The following is a 15,291-nucleotide window of genomic DNA, read 5'->3' on the forward strand; positions in this document are numbered from 1 at the left end:
TGACTAAAGTTACAACATAAAAATGTCTTTGTTATGATCTTTTTTATCCCATAAGCTATGACAGTTTGATGTACTTTGAATTCAGTTAAGTTAGGGTCTGTAATACACAAGTTCATAACCCCTATCATGCTTAGCATTTAGTCAATCAGTGTGCAAGCAGAAGCTTTACTATTTACATATTTAAGGAAAAGCCTTAAGAAAAGGTAGTTTAGATTTCCACTGTAAATACATGGATATGGATACACAACTTTGCATAGGAAGTCACAATCTTTGAACCAAAAAAAAAATGTTCTCAGAGTTATTCTGATACAGAAATCAACTTTGAAGAACATCTTTATGGTAGACAAAGCTTTTAATGTAAGATGATAAATGAAAATCCCCAGTGGGCTTCAGTAGCACTGTATCATGGTTAAAATACTTTATATATGGGTTGGTGACACAACATTTGGGATATTCCTCAAAAGGCACATTCAATGAAAATATATGTTCCATATATCACACTAAAAACCAGGATTTGTCTTCATGTATTATAGAAATATTGGAATCTGAAACTTGTATCTTTTCCTCTACCATTAGTTTGAAAAATAATCACACTTGCTAGAGAAAAAGGGAGTATTGACAGTGAAAAGGGGAAGAATTCATAGAAAAAGTACATAATACTTTTGTTCTATGTATGTTATTGCACATTGTCACTATTATTTGGTGTGATTTAATTGACTTCCTCTTTAGATAGTAAGGCAGATAGAAATGTTACTCATGGTGTTCACTAATCAAAAAGGAACATGGAATTGACTAATAGATACTACAGTGTAGGTCTACGGGTGTGGCTCCAGTGGTAGAGCACTTGCCTCATAAGCACAAAGACCTGAGTTAAAAATCCCAGTTCCAACAATATATATATATGCATATATATATAAATATCTTTTGTATGTAGTATTACAATGTACTAGACTGCATTGAGGGAAAAGAAATTTTTCAAACTTTGTTTTCATTTTGCTCATAAACCCTTCAGAATGTAGATAAAATGGAAATCACCATAGGGTCGTTATGATAAGCAATATAAAGTTTGATATATTTCTTAATGAAAAGATCATGAAGTTTCAAAGTCCCTCAGTTAAACAGTAAATATAAATATAAAACTAATGGTAAGGTCATCAAGCAAGGTAAGAATTGGCTTCACAGAGATAAGAGATGTATTTTCAATCTGATACAAAAATGCTGCCTAGTATTAGGGCAATAGAATCCTAACATCTTGATTCACATTTGTTTGGAGTATAAAAGTTGGGGCTTGGAAGGTAGCTCAGTGGTAGAGTGCTTGCCTTTCATGCATGAGGCCCTGGGTTCAATTCCTCAGCACCACACAAGCAGAAAAATCCAGAAGTGGTGTTGTGGCTCAAGTGGTAGAGTGCTAGCTTTGAGCTGAAGAGCTGAGGGACAGCGCCCAGGCCCAGAGTTCAGCCCATGACCAACAAAGAAAAAAGAAAAAAAAAAAAAAGAAAAATGTTAGTGCTTGTTCAGTGTTTTTCTGCTTATTTTACTTTATGGGGAAAAATTGTGCTTTTAATGCCCCCAAAGCACACACATTCACCTACATTACATATGCATATCTATTAACAACTCTGCTCCCTTAAGTGATTTGAACTTTTTAAAATAAAAAATGCTAAATTGTGAAAAGATCTCGACTATTACTATCCAAATTCTACAAAATGAGTGGGATGGGACTATTAGTGTTTGGTGTTTGTATACTATTGTGTATTCGTAAATCTGCAACAGGAGCAAAACTATCAAAAAGCATTAAGCCTGCTTCTAGATTTTTAAATATACTTACCTATTTTAGGCAGTGGTATCTTAAGAAATCATTTTTATCCCTTAAATTTCTAACGTGCTTTTAAAACATCCCTTTATTATTTACACATATTCTGGAGGTAGGTCAAAATTATCCTCTTGTTGCACACGAGGAAACTGAGGCACAGTGAGCACAGGTGACTTTGTTTCGAGTTAAACAGAAAATGCAGGATGAAATAATGGAAGGATTAAAATTCATATTTAATAGCTAACATGTGGCATGCATACATAGGTGTAAATTGAGCACTGCCTGGATGGCATTTGGTATAGAAAAACTATCTTGACTGTGATAGATTAGATATATGGAGTTGATTTCACTGGTGTATAAGCACCAGAAACATAGAAGGGCCTCCAAAACTATCATATGTATTTTGCTCCTTACGCAGCTTCAGAGCAAACAACTGAATGCAGAACCGAAGACCAAAACTCAGTCGGGGTCAGGTACTCTCCTTGCTACTAGCATTTCGTATGGGCTTTTAATACAAGGTACAATCATGTTTAAAGGTCATTTAATACAAAAATATGACATCTGAATCATGTAAAACAAAATATAATTCTAACTGACATAGTGAATTATACCTTAAACACCAAATAAAGAGTATATACAGAAAAGAGAAAAAAAATTCAATTCAAAACGTATGGTTCCATTCATATTTAGGATCTATAGCTCCTCTGAAAAATATTTCGTTTTAGCTATACTTGTGCTTAACACAAAGTCTGATTTTCAGACTAAAATTAGAGAATGTCATCAATTACGCTCTCTCCTTTCCTTGCCCATATCAGTGAATTTTAATTTGGGGACTATGGATGGGTAGTAGAATATTCTCTCTTAAAACTTTAAGTTTATGGTGTTCATGTTTGTACAAGTTGTAAATATACTTATCACCAAAAAGCTGTACACATTTTCTACTTTGCTAAAATTTTACGTAATACATTTTACCACAATAAAAAATTGTCCTTAAATATAACTTAGCCCAAATGCATATTTTTAGTGCTTAACAAAATAAGTCACTTAATATTTAGCATACAGTCTTTTTTTCTGTTTTTAGATAAAATTGCTCCATGTAGCTCAGATTGCTCTTGAATTCTTCTGCGTAGGCCTACCTAGTGCTGAGATTATACTTGTGTGTCACTATAAAGCCTACAAGGTCATCTTCAGTGAGCAAGAACTGCCAGGTTTATAAGCACATAAGAGTTAATTTTATCATTTGCTATAACATAAATGTAAGAAGATAGACAACCTGACATCTTCTATAAGACCCTAAAGAAAGGAAAACAAACATTTAATATTTTATAACCTGGAAAAATTCTACCACTAAAGTATAATGTTTTAGTAAAAAGTGAATATCTATTATAATACTTATATCATTGATATAAGATTTCTTAAATCTACATTGCCAAAATAATAATTCCACCCCTAAAATCTTTCATAGTTTATATAAAGCTGTTCATCATATTTGTAAACTTATATACAAAACATAAGCCATACATGAAGAGGTTGTTTCCAAACATAAAAAGTCATAATATTCATGAATTTCTTAGTCATTTTGTTTTCAAAATTATCCAACTGATACCTTTCCAATAAAATTCATCTATTTTCCTATTTATTCAAAGTTTTATCATCTGTGTTTAAGTATCTTGATTCTCCATGCTTCAGGACAAAAAAATCTTCAGTCTGAAGTCCATATCTTTCTAGAGCTTCACGCAGTTTCACAGGAGGCTCTAAGTAATGCTGGCAAAGGACAAAAAGAAAACAAAATTTTACATAACAATACATATTGTTGATGGAATGTTTCAAATGAGTTCAAACTAATATAAGCAACAAGTGTCTATGCTATATTTTATACATATAGAAAATATTGTATATTTTGTAAAATAGAAAAGAGTAATGGATGATTAGTATGTAAATTATATATAAGAATAGAAATTGACAGCCTAAACCAAAAAAATATTTTAAGTTTTTTTTTGTTGTTTTTTTTTTGGAGGGGGTCCGGTCATGAGGCCTGAACTCTGAGCCTGGGCACTGTCCCTCAGCTCTTCAGCTCAAGGCTAGCGCTCTACCACTTGAGCCACAGCACCACTTCTGGCTTTTTTTCTTTTTGCTTATATGGTGCTGAGGAATCAAACCCAGGGCCTCATGCATGCAAGACAAGCACTCTACCACTGAGCCACCTTCCCAGCCCTTAAGTTTTTTTTGTTTTTTTTAAAGATTTCACCAGGTGCTGGTGGCTCACACCTGTAATCCTAGCTACTCAGGAGGCTGAGATCTGAGAATCTTGGATTGAAGCCAGCCCAGGCAGGAAAAGTCCGTAAGACTTACCTCTTATTTCCAAATTAACCACAAAAAAGGTTGCAAATGGAGCTATGGCTCAAGTGATAGAAGAACTATGCCCAGGCCATAGTATAAGGAGAAAAAAAATGATGAAATTCTTTCCCATTGAAAAATAACTTTTGTTTAATTTATTTAACCAAATTTCACCATTGTTTCACCAACAATACAAATTCACAATCATGATACACTGATCATTTCTTTGCTTAGCTTTAACTTTATTATGGTGCATGATTTGTGTGGATCTGGAATGGCTTTTGATGTTCTAGCTGGGAGTAGACCGTGTGTGTGTGTGTGTGTGTGTGTGTGTGTGTGTGTGTGTGTGTGTGTGTGTGTGTGTGTGTGTGTGTGTGTGTGTGTGTGTGTGTGTGTGTGTGTGTGTGTGTGTGTGTGTGTGTGTGTGTGTGTGTGTGTGTGTGTGTGTGTGTGTGTGTGTGAGCATGCACACACATCTGCATGCACACCAGTACTGGGACTTGAATTCAGAATCTGGGCATTGTCTTTTAGCTTTTTTGCTCAAAGCTGACCTTGAGCCATAACTCCACTTCCAGTTTCATTATTGGTTCATTGTTGCATGGACTTTCCTGACTAAATTGGCTTTGAACCCCAGTCCTCAAATCTCAGCTTCCTAAATAGCTATCATGAACCACCAGCATTTGGCTTGACTCCAATCCAGGATTCTTTACCTTTAATCTGCTGAAACAGACTAAAGAAGTAATATCCTTCTGATTAAAAAGGCAATATCCTTCTGAATTTTTTTGTTTTGTCTTGTTTTGATTTGATTTTGTCAGTCATGGGGCTTGAACTATGGGCCTGGCAGTTGTCCCTCTTCAGCTCAAGGCTAGCGCTCTACCACTTGAGCAATAGTGCCATTTCCAGCTTTTTCCACTTATGTGGTACTGAGGAATCAAACTCAGGGCATCATACATGCAAAGCAAGTACTCTACCACTGAGCCACCTTCCTAGACCGAGTTTTTTATAAATAGGTTAAATTTTTGGCAAATTATGACCATCTAGAAGATAACATTGGAATTAGGTGAGAAAGCCTTTTGACTGAACAGAATATACACATATACATATATACATACTCATGTATATACATACACAATTTTAGAGTTGTTATGTACTTTATTCTGACTATGCTGTAGTGAACAATTTGCTTATGTGCAAATTGTTTAGAAATAATAGACAAAACATTTCTGAAAATCTCACCAACTTTATAATTGAGCAAACTCAGGTATTGTATCATATACCCATAATCCCAGCACTTAGGAGGCTAAGGCAGGAGAGTTCCAAGTTCAAGGCCAGATTGAGCTACAGGGAAAGACTGTCTCAAAAATAAATTAATGAATTAAGCAAGTGGAGTTTAAATTTTGTGTGTGTGTGTGTGTGTGTGTGTGTGTATGTGTGTGTCAGTCGTGGGCTTGAACTCTGGGCTTGGGCGCAGTCCCTGCACTCTTCGGCTCAAGGCTAGTGCTCTACAGTGACACTACTGGTTTTCTAGTGGTTTATTGGAGATAGGAGTCTGAGGACTTTCCTGCCTGGGCTGGCTTTGAACCGTGATCCTCAGATCTCAGCCTCCTGAGTAGTTAGGATTACAGGCGTGAGCCACTGGCACCCAGCAGAGTTTAGCTTTATAACAAGAATAATTCCTTTTTGTTATTTTATTTTTGAGACATGTTCTTGCTATGTTCTGCAGACTGGCTTTGAACTCTCAGCCTCCCTTAGTGCTGGGATTGTATTACGTGTTTATACTCCCAGTTCAGAGTAATTTTTTGAATTATATTAAGAGCTTAAACTTCAGACCTTTTTTGCATTGATTATTTCAAGATAGAGTCTCACTTTATACCTAAGCCAGACTGGACTATGATTCTTTTTGTGCGTCCCATGTCCTTTGGTTCATCACTGTGCCTGGCCAGTGGTTGAGATGGAGTCTTGAAAATTATTTTTTTCGACTAGTCTGTAATCTCAGGCCCTGACCTCTGTCTCCCAAATTGCTAGGATTATAGAATTGAGTAGTTCTTCCAAAGTAATTCACAATAATTCTCAATGATTCTCCATATCAGTAAAGAACACAACTCCCTACCTAATCACTTGAGGTAAAAATCTTCCATTTCTTTCTTTGCACAGGATTAGCAAAATACTATTACTTCATCTAAGCCACTGATAACATGTATGAAATACATACAGAACATTCATACACACACATATACAGACACACACATACACAGAGTAAGAAATTGTCACCAAATATAGCAGATTACAACTGAGAGACCACTATCAATCTTGCTCTAACCCAAACTCTCATACTCATTCTCTCCCTCTCTGTCTTTCTCTCATTCACGTTCCTTCTCTCATACATTCTTTCTAACTCCCATTTATTCATTTATTCATCCCATCATCCCATTCTCTGGCAATATCGCTAACAGTTGATACATCAGGACCTCCCGGTTATTGTGTTACAGAATGGCAAATCTCATTAGGGAATGGCAGGGAATATATTAGGTAATTTTGAAACAAACTGCATTTAGGAAGAGATGGACAGAGAAGATTAAAATACAAAAACACTGGCACAGAGGCCCTGGAATATGGAGGATGCCACAGAAATCAATGTAAAAGCCAAAATCCAACATCTCTTTACAAATTTTGGTTATGGCAGCATTTGGATCCAAAAAAAAGAAGAGACAGCTTTACTATCCTATCCTTGATCTGAGCACTCAAGTTAGCAGCAGAACTCTTAAGTTTCAACTCTTTCAAGGAAAAAAATCAGTTCTTCTGCTTTAGTCTAGCAATCAAACCTCAACCCAATACCTAGTACAAAGCAAACAAAATCAAGATTTACTGTACAACTATAATCCCAACTACTTAGAAGGTAGAGGAAGAAGCATCCTAATTCAAGGCCAGCACCAGTCAAGTTAAGATCCAAAATCTACCTGAAAACAAATTACAGAAAGCAAAAGGGCTGGGGGGCATGGTAGGAAGCTTGCTCACAATCTTTCCATTGATCAAATATATAATTAAGTCTATTTTTATTATAAACTTACCTCGTTTGCTAAGGCAAAAGTTCCCCAATGAATTGCCACAGATTTCTTTGCTTGAACATCAATGTGAATCCTTACAGCATCTTCTGGGTTGACATGTTGGTATTTCATAAACCACCTGATGAAACAGCAATTTTGTTAATTCTGACCTTTGAGTATACTCCAAATTCTACTTACTGCTTTATCTAACCCACTTTTAAGATTCTGCACCAGAACTACGGACATCTGAGAAACAAGCACCATCTCAGTGCGGTTATTTTTTTTTGTTTTGTTTTGTTATTGTGCTGGTACTGGGGCTTGAATGCAGGGCCTAAGCCACTGTCTCTGAGCTTTTTTTTTTTTTTTTTGCTCAAGGTTAGCACTCTACCACTTAAACCACAGCTCCACTTCTGGATTTTTGCCAATTAACTGGAAATAAAGAGTCCCAGACTTTCTTGCCCAGGCTGGATTTGAACCACAATCCTCAATCTCAGTCTCCTGAGTAGTTATCAATACAGGCATGAGCCTCCAGAACCTGGTAGAGTAGTTGTTTTCTACTTCTCTCCCTATCCCTTTATTTGCAACTCACTTATTTTAGCAACACACTTAAGAATAAAGTTGAATTGCCTACAGAAACAGCAACATGTTAGCTATTTTTCAGCCACTGGATTCACTTCAGACTCATCTGGAGAACTTTTAGTAACTACTGCTGCCCAGCCCGTGCCTTTAATGAATCTGATTATTCTGGGTTGAGACATGGCATTAGGGTCTTTCTAAGTCTCCCAAATAAGCTCAATGTATACCTACTATTGAAAATTTCTGGGACAGAGCACAATCGATTATGAGAAATAGCTAGAAACCAGGTCTGAGGCCCAAATCAAGGCTTAACTGAAAAAATTAAAAGATTCTGAACATAAAGCAAAACCTGGTTAGCAAAAGCACATTCACAGTAGGCAAAAACATCTCCCTTTAGTTCACTTTTCCACTGAAGGGGATAAAAGCAAAAATTTTGTGTATAAATAACTGAGTCTCAAACAAAACTCATCTTTGTAAAAAATTGGTGTACATTTTGGTTTTTACTAATGATGCATTCTTATTTTGAAAGGCAAATATTTTACAATATTAGGAATGAATCAAAGAAACTGAATTAGAAACTCAAACTCCAATTCTATCTGCAGAAATAGTTTCTTCTTGAACTTGCTAAAGTAGTAAGGAAACCAACCTTAGTGTGTAATGCCAAGCATAGTGGTACATGCCTATGATCCTAGCACTCTAAAGAAATTCCTAAGTGTGAAACAAGTGGGGGCTACATAGCAACCCTTCTCAGAAAAGAAAAAAAAAAAAGCCTAGTGTATAAACTTTAAAGATTGGGAGCAAAATGTCCCATTACTATCCCTAGAATTTTAAAAATCATAAAACTGAACAGAGAGGTGTTTGGTCAGGCAGAAGAGTGAGCTTCTGAGTGAATAATTAAAGACAATGAAGTCCTGAGACTGCAAAGCCTTGAAAACAACAAGGGCTCTGTGAGGCACAGGGCCTCAAGTAAATCCCAGCTCCTGCAGTCTGGGAATGCCTCCAGAAAGTTTCTATAAATTCTCTGAGCTTCCATTTCCAGTCTGTAGGTATAAATTTAGACCCACCCTATAAGGATGCTATGATGATTAAACAACACAAAGTTTATGAAGTCATCAAATATATCACCTATTTGAATCCTCCCCAAATAAATAGTTGACACCTTCCAAAGCAAATATATATATATATATATATATATACACACACATATATATATATACACACATATATATATATTTCTAATACTAAAGCAAAAAAGTGTACTGTACTAATATTGACTTATGTTAATTGTAGTAAATAATCAGGAACCAAACAAAGGTAAATATCTACCCCTGCCTTAAGGAAATTAGCAAAATGCTGAAAATGATAAAGTTAGTAAAGACAAGAAAAATGGTTTTAGTGAACTTAAAAGGTTAACAACTATAGTATCAGATGGAAACAGAAGATCAGATTTATCTGATTTCTCTATGCATTAAAAAAAAAAAACCTGGGCTGGGAAGGTGGCTCAGTGGTAGAGCGTGTTTGCTTTGCATGCCTGAGGCCCTGGGTTCGATTCCTCAGCACCACATACGCAAAAAAAAAGAAAAAAAGAAAAAAGCCGGAAGTGGTGCTGTGGCTCAAGTGGTAGAGTGCTAGCCTTGAGCATAAGAGCTGAGGGACAGTGCCCAGGCCCAGAGTTCAGGCCCCACAACTGGGACCAAAAATAAAATAAAATAAAATAAATTTAAAAAAAACCCACTGGCTCTTTTGCTTATAGGCTTACCTAAAATGTCCTGTAATTATCTGTAAAAGCATTGTCCAATGATGGTGTAGCTCTAAAAATAATGTGAAGTATATACCACACTGGAGAATGAATTGGGAGTTAAACAATCTCACCACGGGATACATTCTATACTGAAATAAGACCATCAAAGAGACTCATGCTATAAGCCAACTCCTCATTTTCTCACTCAAGACAAATGGAATTAATGCATCCCAATTATGGAGAGAAAAGTAATTACATAGGAAAAAAATCCTCCCTGTGAAAGGAAGGAAAGTTAGGTCTGCAGGGCTGGGGCTGTGAGGGAGGGTCAGGGTGATAAAAAGAGTGACACTGACCCAATGCATAGCATTCATAAACTGCTTTGCTGAATGACAACTGCTTTGTACAACTACTTAATTTTTTTTAAAGAGTTAGGCCTGATTACTGGCTGTTAAGTTTACTTTTAGTTTAAATGAAATATGAACTTCTGGTGATGTGTGATGCTTCTCTTTATCTTGGTCTCTTTTCCTTTGTAATGTCATTTCTGACTTTGAGTAACCATCTGATGGGAAGGACTGTGATCAAAATGTTTAAAAATTTTAAAGAATCGATTTGAATCTGACCCATCAAACCACATCAACGTATAAAACTGAGCCCAGGACTAAAATCATAAATGACATAGTACCATAGCTTTTGAAGTTAACTTAGCATGTGGTGGAAATGTTTCTTTGCCAGTTTACAAACCTTGGTTCATAAGCACCAATAGGAATAGCTGCAAGGTCAAAAGGTCCAAATCTCTTCCCTATCTCTTCAAAAGCAGGGCAATAGCCAGTATCTCCTGCAAAGAAAAATCGATTCCAAGGCCCCAAGACAGACCAGCTGCCCCACAGAACCTTGTTATCATCTATTAGGGTCCTTTTACACCAGTGCTGGGAAGGTGTAAAGACAAAAGTGACTTTATCATGACCAGGGACACAATTCTCCTCCCACCAGTCCAGCTCAATCACGTTCTCACAGCCACATTTTTGCATCCAGTCAAGGAGACCCAATGGCACAAACCACCTCAACTCGTTACCAAATCGCTCATTCAAGGTGATGACAGTACTGTAGTCCAGGTGGTCATAGTGGTTGTGACTGATAAGGACTGCATCTATTGAGGGGAGTTCGCTTATGGTGCACGGAGGACGACGAAATCGCTTTGGACCCATGTACTGTGATGGAGAAGCACGGGAACTAAAGATAGGATCTGTAAGAAATATGAGCTCATCCATTTCCACCATCAGTGTTGCATGTCCCAGCCATGTGACTCTTAAGCCAGCCTCCCTCATTCCTGCTTCTTCAGGGTCATTCACAAAATATGGTTTAAGCACTGGGAGCTCTTTGTCAAGTTCCTGTATAAAAAAAGAAAAGGAAGAGTCAGAATTTTTTAAAAGAGGTATTATATCATCACAGACCAATTTTGACCTCAATTATAGTGAGAAAAGCTATATTGGGAAGACTGAAGTCATTTGATAAACTTGCTAAGTCTTTTCTTTTTGCTTTTCTCTTGAAAATGCATCCTTAACTCCTTTCTAGATCTGACTTAATTATAGTATAGTAATCCTAATCCCAAATACAATAAACAAAAGGGAAATGAAATTTTAAAAGTCTGAACACTGCTACATTTAATTTCTTCAAAGGCCCTCTTCTGAAATACCATAAGTAGATTGGCCTAAATGTGGCCATTTGGCTATTTTCACTTCACTGGACTGATGTATTTCCCTAGAAGCATGTCAGTCCTTAGAAACAGTACAGAAATCCAATGACAATTTATTTTATAGCTCTTGGATCTCAGATGTAAATCTAATTTTTTTTAGTATATATAACCTGAAGTGGAGCATCATGATAACTTTAGAAAATCAAATTCATAAATGGTTCTTCTCATTCCTTACCCTTTAAGAGGTAGATTCTTCTCATTCCTTACCTTTCAGATGCTTAAGAGGTGATTCTTCCTAATCAGTGTTTGAAAAGCATGACAAAAAAGGAGGGAAGCGGGAAGGGATTCTTATTTATTTGAGGAAACCAAGCACTCACTTGGCATTTACTTGGCTAGATCAAACAAACTTAGTGGTCTTCCTTTCTGAAAGCTGCAAAGGGGAAAATCCCAAGACTCAAAATTAAGTACACTAGTCAATGTTTTACTTTTCTTGGGAAAAGTGGAAAATCCTAATGTCCATTCAGCCACTATTCTTTGCCATGTATTTAAGGGCATTGGTACTATTGCCATCTTACCTAACCAGACCAACACAGAGAAGAATCACTAAGAAATGGCCAAGTTCATATAAACATTTAATCAAGAGTGGAAGCTAGATTTTCTAGAATCAAAACATCTGTCTTTGCACTAAACCATGATTTTTGTAGTATAAATTATCAACTTATACTAATTTATTTCCTTAAAAATAAAGAAAGAAAAACACTGAAAGGGCACCTATAGATCAGTTTAGCAATGTCCTGTCTTTCACATACAAAGATGGTAATGCAGTTGTCTTTGGGAATATAAACCACTTTGGTCCTAGATAGGAGGCAATTAAGGTATAGGTTGTGGTTGTTCTGCAAGGACTCCAAATTACTAAGTGCTTTGGTGGTTAACTGCTGATAGTAAATACTGTTTTAGCCATCTAAAACAAACTTCTGAAGCAAAAGGCTTTCTGGAAAACCTTTTACAGTCCAAACCATTGTTAGAATAGTATGGTATTTTGAAATTCCAGGCCAAAGCCTATACAACCAGGTCTCTCAGGATCTATTCTTCAGGAATGCTAAATTTGCTTTTAGCCAACAGTCATTATATAAGTGGACCACTACAAAGATTCAAAGTCATGGTTACATGGATTGAAACATTATTATCTAGGTGTTCATGTATTAAAATTTTTACTACAAGTAACATAAATAAAGCCATATTTTTGTTAATGTATTTTTTATTTTGATATACTTTAGACTTTGTGGGTATCCATGAGACAGATAAAAAGGATTTGGTTCAAAACTGTTAGATCATACTTTTTTTTTTTTTGGTCATGGGGCTTGAACTCTGGGCCTGGGTTCTGTCCCTCAGTTCTTCAGCTCAAGGCTAGCGCTCTACCTCTTAAGCCACAGCAGCACTTCTGGTTTTCTGGTGGTTTATTGGAGATAAGAGTGTCATGGACTTTCCTCCCCGGGCTGGCCTTGATCCTCAATCCTCAGATCTCAGCCTCCTGAATAGCTAGGATTATAGGCGTGAGTCACCGGCATGCAGCAGATCATACTTTTTAAAAGATCAATTTAAACACTTTAGTAAATCCTCTTCTTCCAACTGAGTTACATTTTTACTGTCTAAGGAAATGTAAAGTCCTATAGTCAGATTTCTTTATTTTTATTTTTGGCAGTGCTGGGGGGAATGAACCCAGGGACTCCTGCTAGTGAAGCGGGAGCTCTACTAGGCCACACTCTAGCCTAAAGACAGATCTCTTTACTTAAAAATAAATAACATTTAAATTTGACACACTCATTCTTAAGTCATATGTGAACACTGGATAGTTTTGTTACCAAAATACCTCCAATTAAATTAATTGTTGATGGGGCTGGGAATGTGGCTTGGTAGTAAGAGTGCTTGCCTAGCATGCATGAAGACCTGGGTTTGACTCCTCAGTGCCACATACACAGAAAAAGCCAGAAGTGGTGCTGTGGCTCAAGTAGTAGAGTGCTAGCCTTGAGCAAAAGAAGCTCGGGGACAGTACCCAGGCCCAGAGTTCAAGCCCGAGGACAGCTAATAATAATAATAATAGGAAGTGGCGCTGTAGCTCAAGTGGTAGAGCACTCGCCTTGAGCTGAAGAGCTGAGGGACAAGCACCCAGGCCCAGAGTTCAAGCCCCACAACCGCCAAAATAATAATAATAATAATAATAATAATAATAATAATAATAATAATAATGATAATAATAATAGTTGATGGTAATAACATTTTTGCCATACAGTGTATACTCAGAGCATTAAGATCCATCAAATGGCTTTGTACTTTTAAATTCCTACTTGGAAGAAAACAGAAAGTCTTAATATATCTATTTTAGCAGAATAGGAAAAGTCAAGGAGCAGCATTAGAGTTGAGAGAGGGGTTATAGAATTGAGTTAAAATATAAACCAATGTAGAAGTCTGTTAGATAATGTCAAGAAACAGCATACATTCCTTTGCTTTAGATAAAAGTCTGGGAAGCAATTTAAAGCCCTGGAAGTTGTTGCCTCTGGTAAGAGAACCTGGGTAGCAGCCCTAGAAGACTAATAATTTTCCTTGTAAGCCTTTCAGCTCTACATTAAGACTATCCACATGCATTTTTTCTTGTTAAAAGCTCATTTTCAAAAAACATCTTACTCTTAATGTCATACATCTAAGAAGGCATTTTACACTTTTAAATATTTTGATGTGACATGTAAACCTCAAAACAATCTCAGTGACCCAGATTAGTTTGTCATACTTTTATATTCCAAAGTGTAAATAAAAATAAAAATGGAGTTGGTGTTAGCTTTCCATTAGTATAATGAATACATGAGCTAAATCAACTTACAAAACAAAAAAGGTTGATTTTGGCTCACAGTTTGGGAGGTTTCAGTCCATGATTATGTAAGCCCTGCTGTTTTGGGACTGTGGCAAAGCACCATATCATGGTGGACAGCACATGGTAGGGCAATGTCCCACTAACCTTTTCAAGGAACATCCCCAAAGACCAGCAGACTTCCCACTGTATCTCAACTCTTAAAGTTTCACCACTAGCAAGTTGCGCACCAGTAACTCATACCAATAATCCTACCTACTCAGGCAGCTGAGATCTGAGGATCAAGTTGGAAATCACCTGAGGCAGGAAAGTCCATGAGGCTTTTATCTCCAATTAGCCACCAAAAAGCTAGAAGTAGAGCTGGGGCTCAGTAGAGTTAGTTCAGCCTTGAGTATAACAGTATAAGGACAGCATATAGACCCCAAGTTTAAGCCCCAGGCCTGAATAAAAAAAAAAGTTTGACCACTAACATCAAGCAAGGAACTAACATGTGGGCTTTGGGAGACACAGAAGAGTCAACTATAGCAGAATTTTCTGGTGGCTTGTGATGATAATAAGGCCATGCAGTTTAGAATCTAAAACTTGAACCTTGTTTCTAAAGTCCTGCTGTCCTACTTGTCTACTTGGCCATCTAAGTATGGCAGTTTGTTTTGTGTGTCTCTCACACTCCAAGTAAACTGTTCTGTGAGCACTTGCATAGTAGTCAACAATTAAGACAGCCTCCTCCAACTAATGAAACTCAGGAAGTGTATGCCTCCCCTTCCTTGAAATTCTCCAATTGTCTCTTTTCCTCTATGCGTGATTACGACTCAGAGTAACAATCAGACAATGTCACGAAGCCAACAACAGCACAAAGCAATAACAGCATCTGAACAATGTGCAGCCTGTGAACTGGCAATCTCCACTCATGACCCAGAACAGGCAAACATTAGGAATGGCCCCAAGGAAACAAACATTGTTTTCTGACCAGGCAACTAAATTATACAGCTTGTTATGACCTTTTTTCATTATTTAGAGTTATAATTAATGTGTAATTTAATGATGTTTATTCCAAAACACTTTCATATTTATATACCTAACAATAGCATAATGTGATAAAGTATGTCAAACCATAATGTCACATAATATATAATTATCATCCATATATTATTTCCAAAATAATCATTTGATATTGTGATTGACTTAATAAATTCTAGCTTCCCAAGATCTAACCAAAGCAACTTC

General features: G+C 36.6%; 1 protein-coding gene across 5 annotated transcripts in view; it reads right to left on the reverse strand.

Annotated features, from left to right (window-relative positions):
* Positions 1 to 65: 65 nt before the first annotated feature.
* Napepld (N-acyl phosphatidylethanolamine phospholipase D) overlaps positions 66 to 15,291 on the reverse strand; it is a 36,529-nt gene continuing 21,303 nt past the window's right edge. For 3 of the 5 annotated variants that reach the window (XM_069996302.1, XM_069996306.1, XM_069996305.1), the window contains exons 3-5: positions 10,253 to 10,899; positions 7,219 to 7,333; positions 66 to 3,577 (exon numbers count right to left, since the gene is read on the reverse strand). In XM_069996302.1, coding sequence (XP_069852403.1) covers positions 3,446 to 3,577; positions 7,219 to 7,333; positions 10,253 to 10,899 — 894 coding nt within the window. In that variant the 3' untranslated portion in view covers positions 66 to 3,445. The remainder of the gene's footprint in view (positions 3,578 to 7,218; positions 7,334 to 10,252; positions 10,900 to 15,291) is intronic. The other 2 variants (XM_069996304.1, XM_069996303.1) reach the window with 2 other exon arrangements.

This window comes from Dipodomys merriami, unplaced genomic scaffold (assembly GCF_024711535.1).
Source record: "Dipodomys merriami isolate MVZ:Mamm:240054 unplaced genomic scaffold, mDipMer1.0.p SCAF_5, whole genome shotgun sequence".
Classification (NCBI taxonomy): domain Eukaryota; kingdom Metazoa; phylum Chordata; class Mammalia; order Rodentia; family Heteromyidae; genus Dipodomys; species Dipodomys merriami.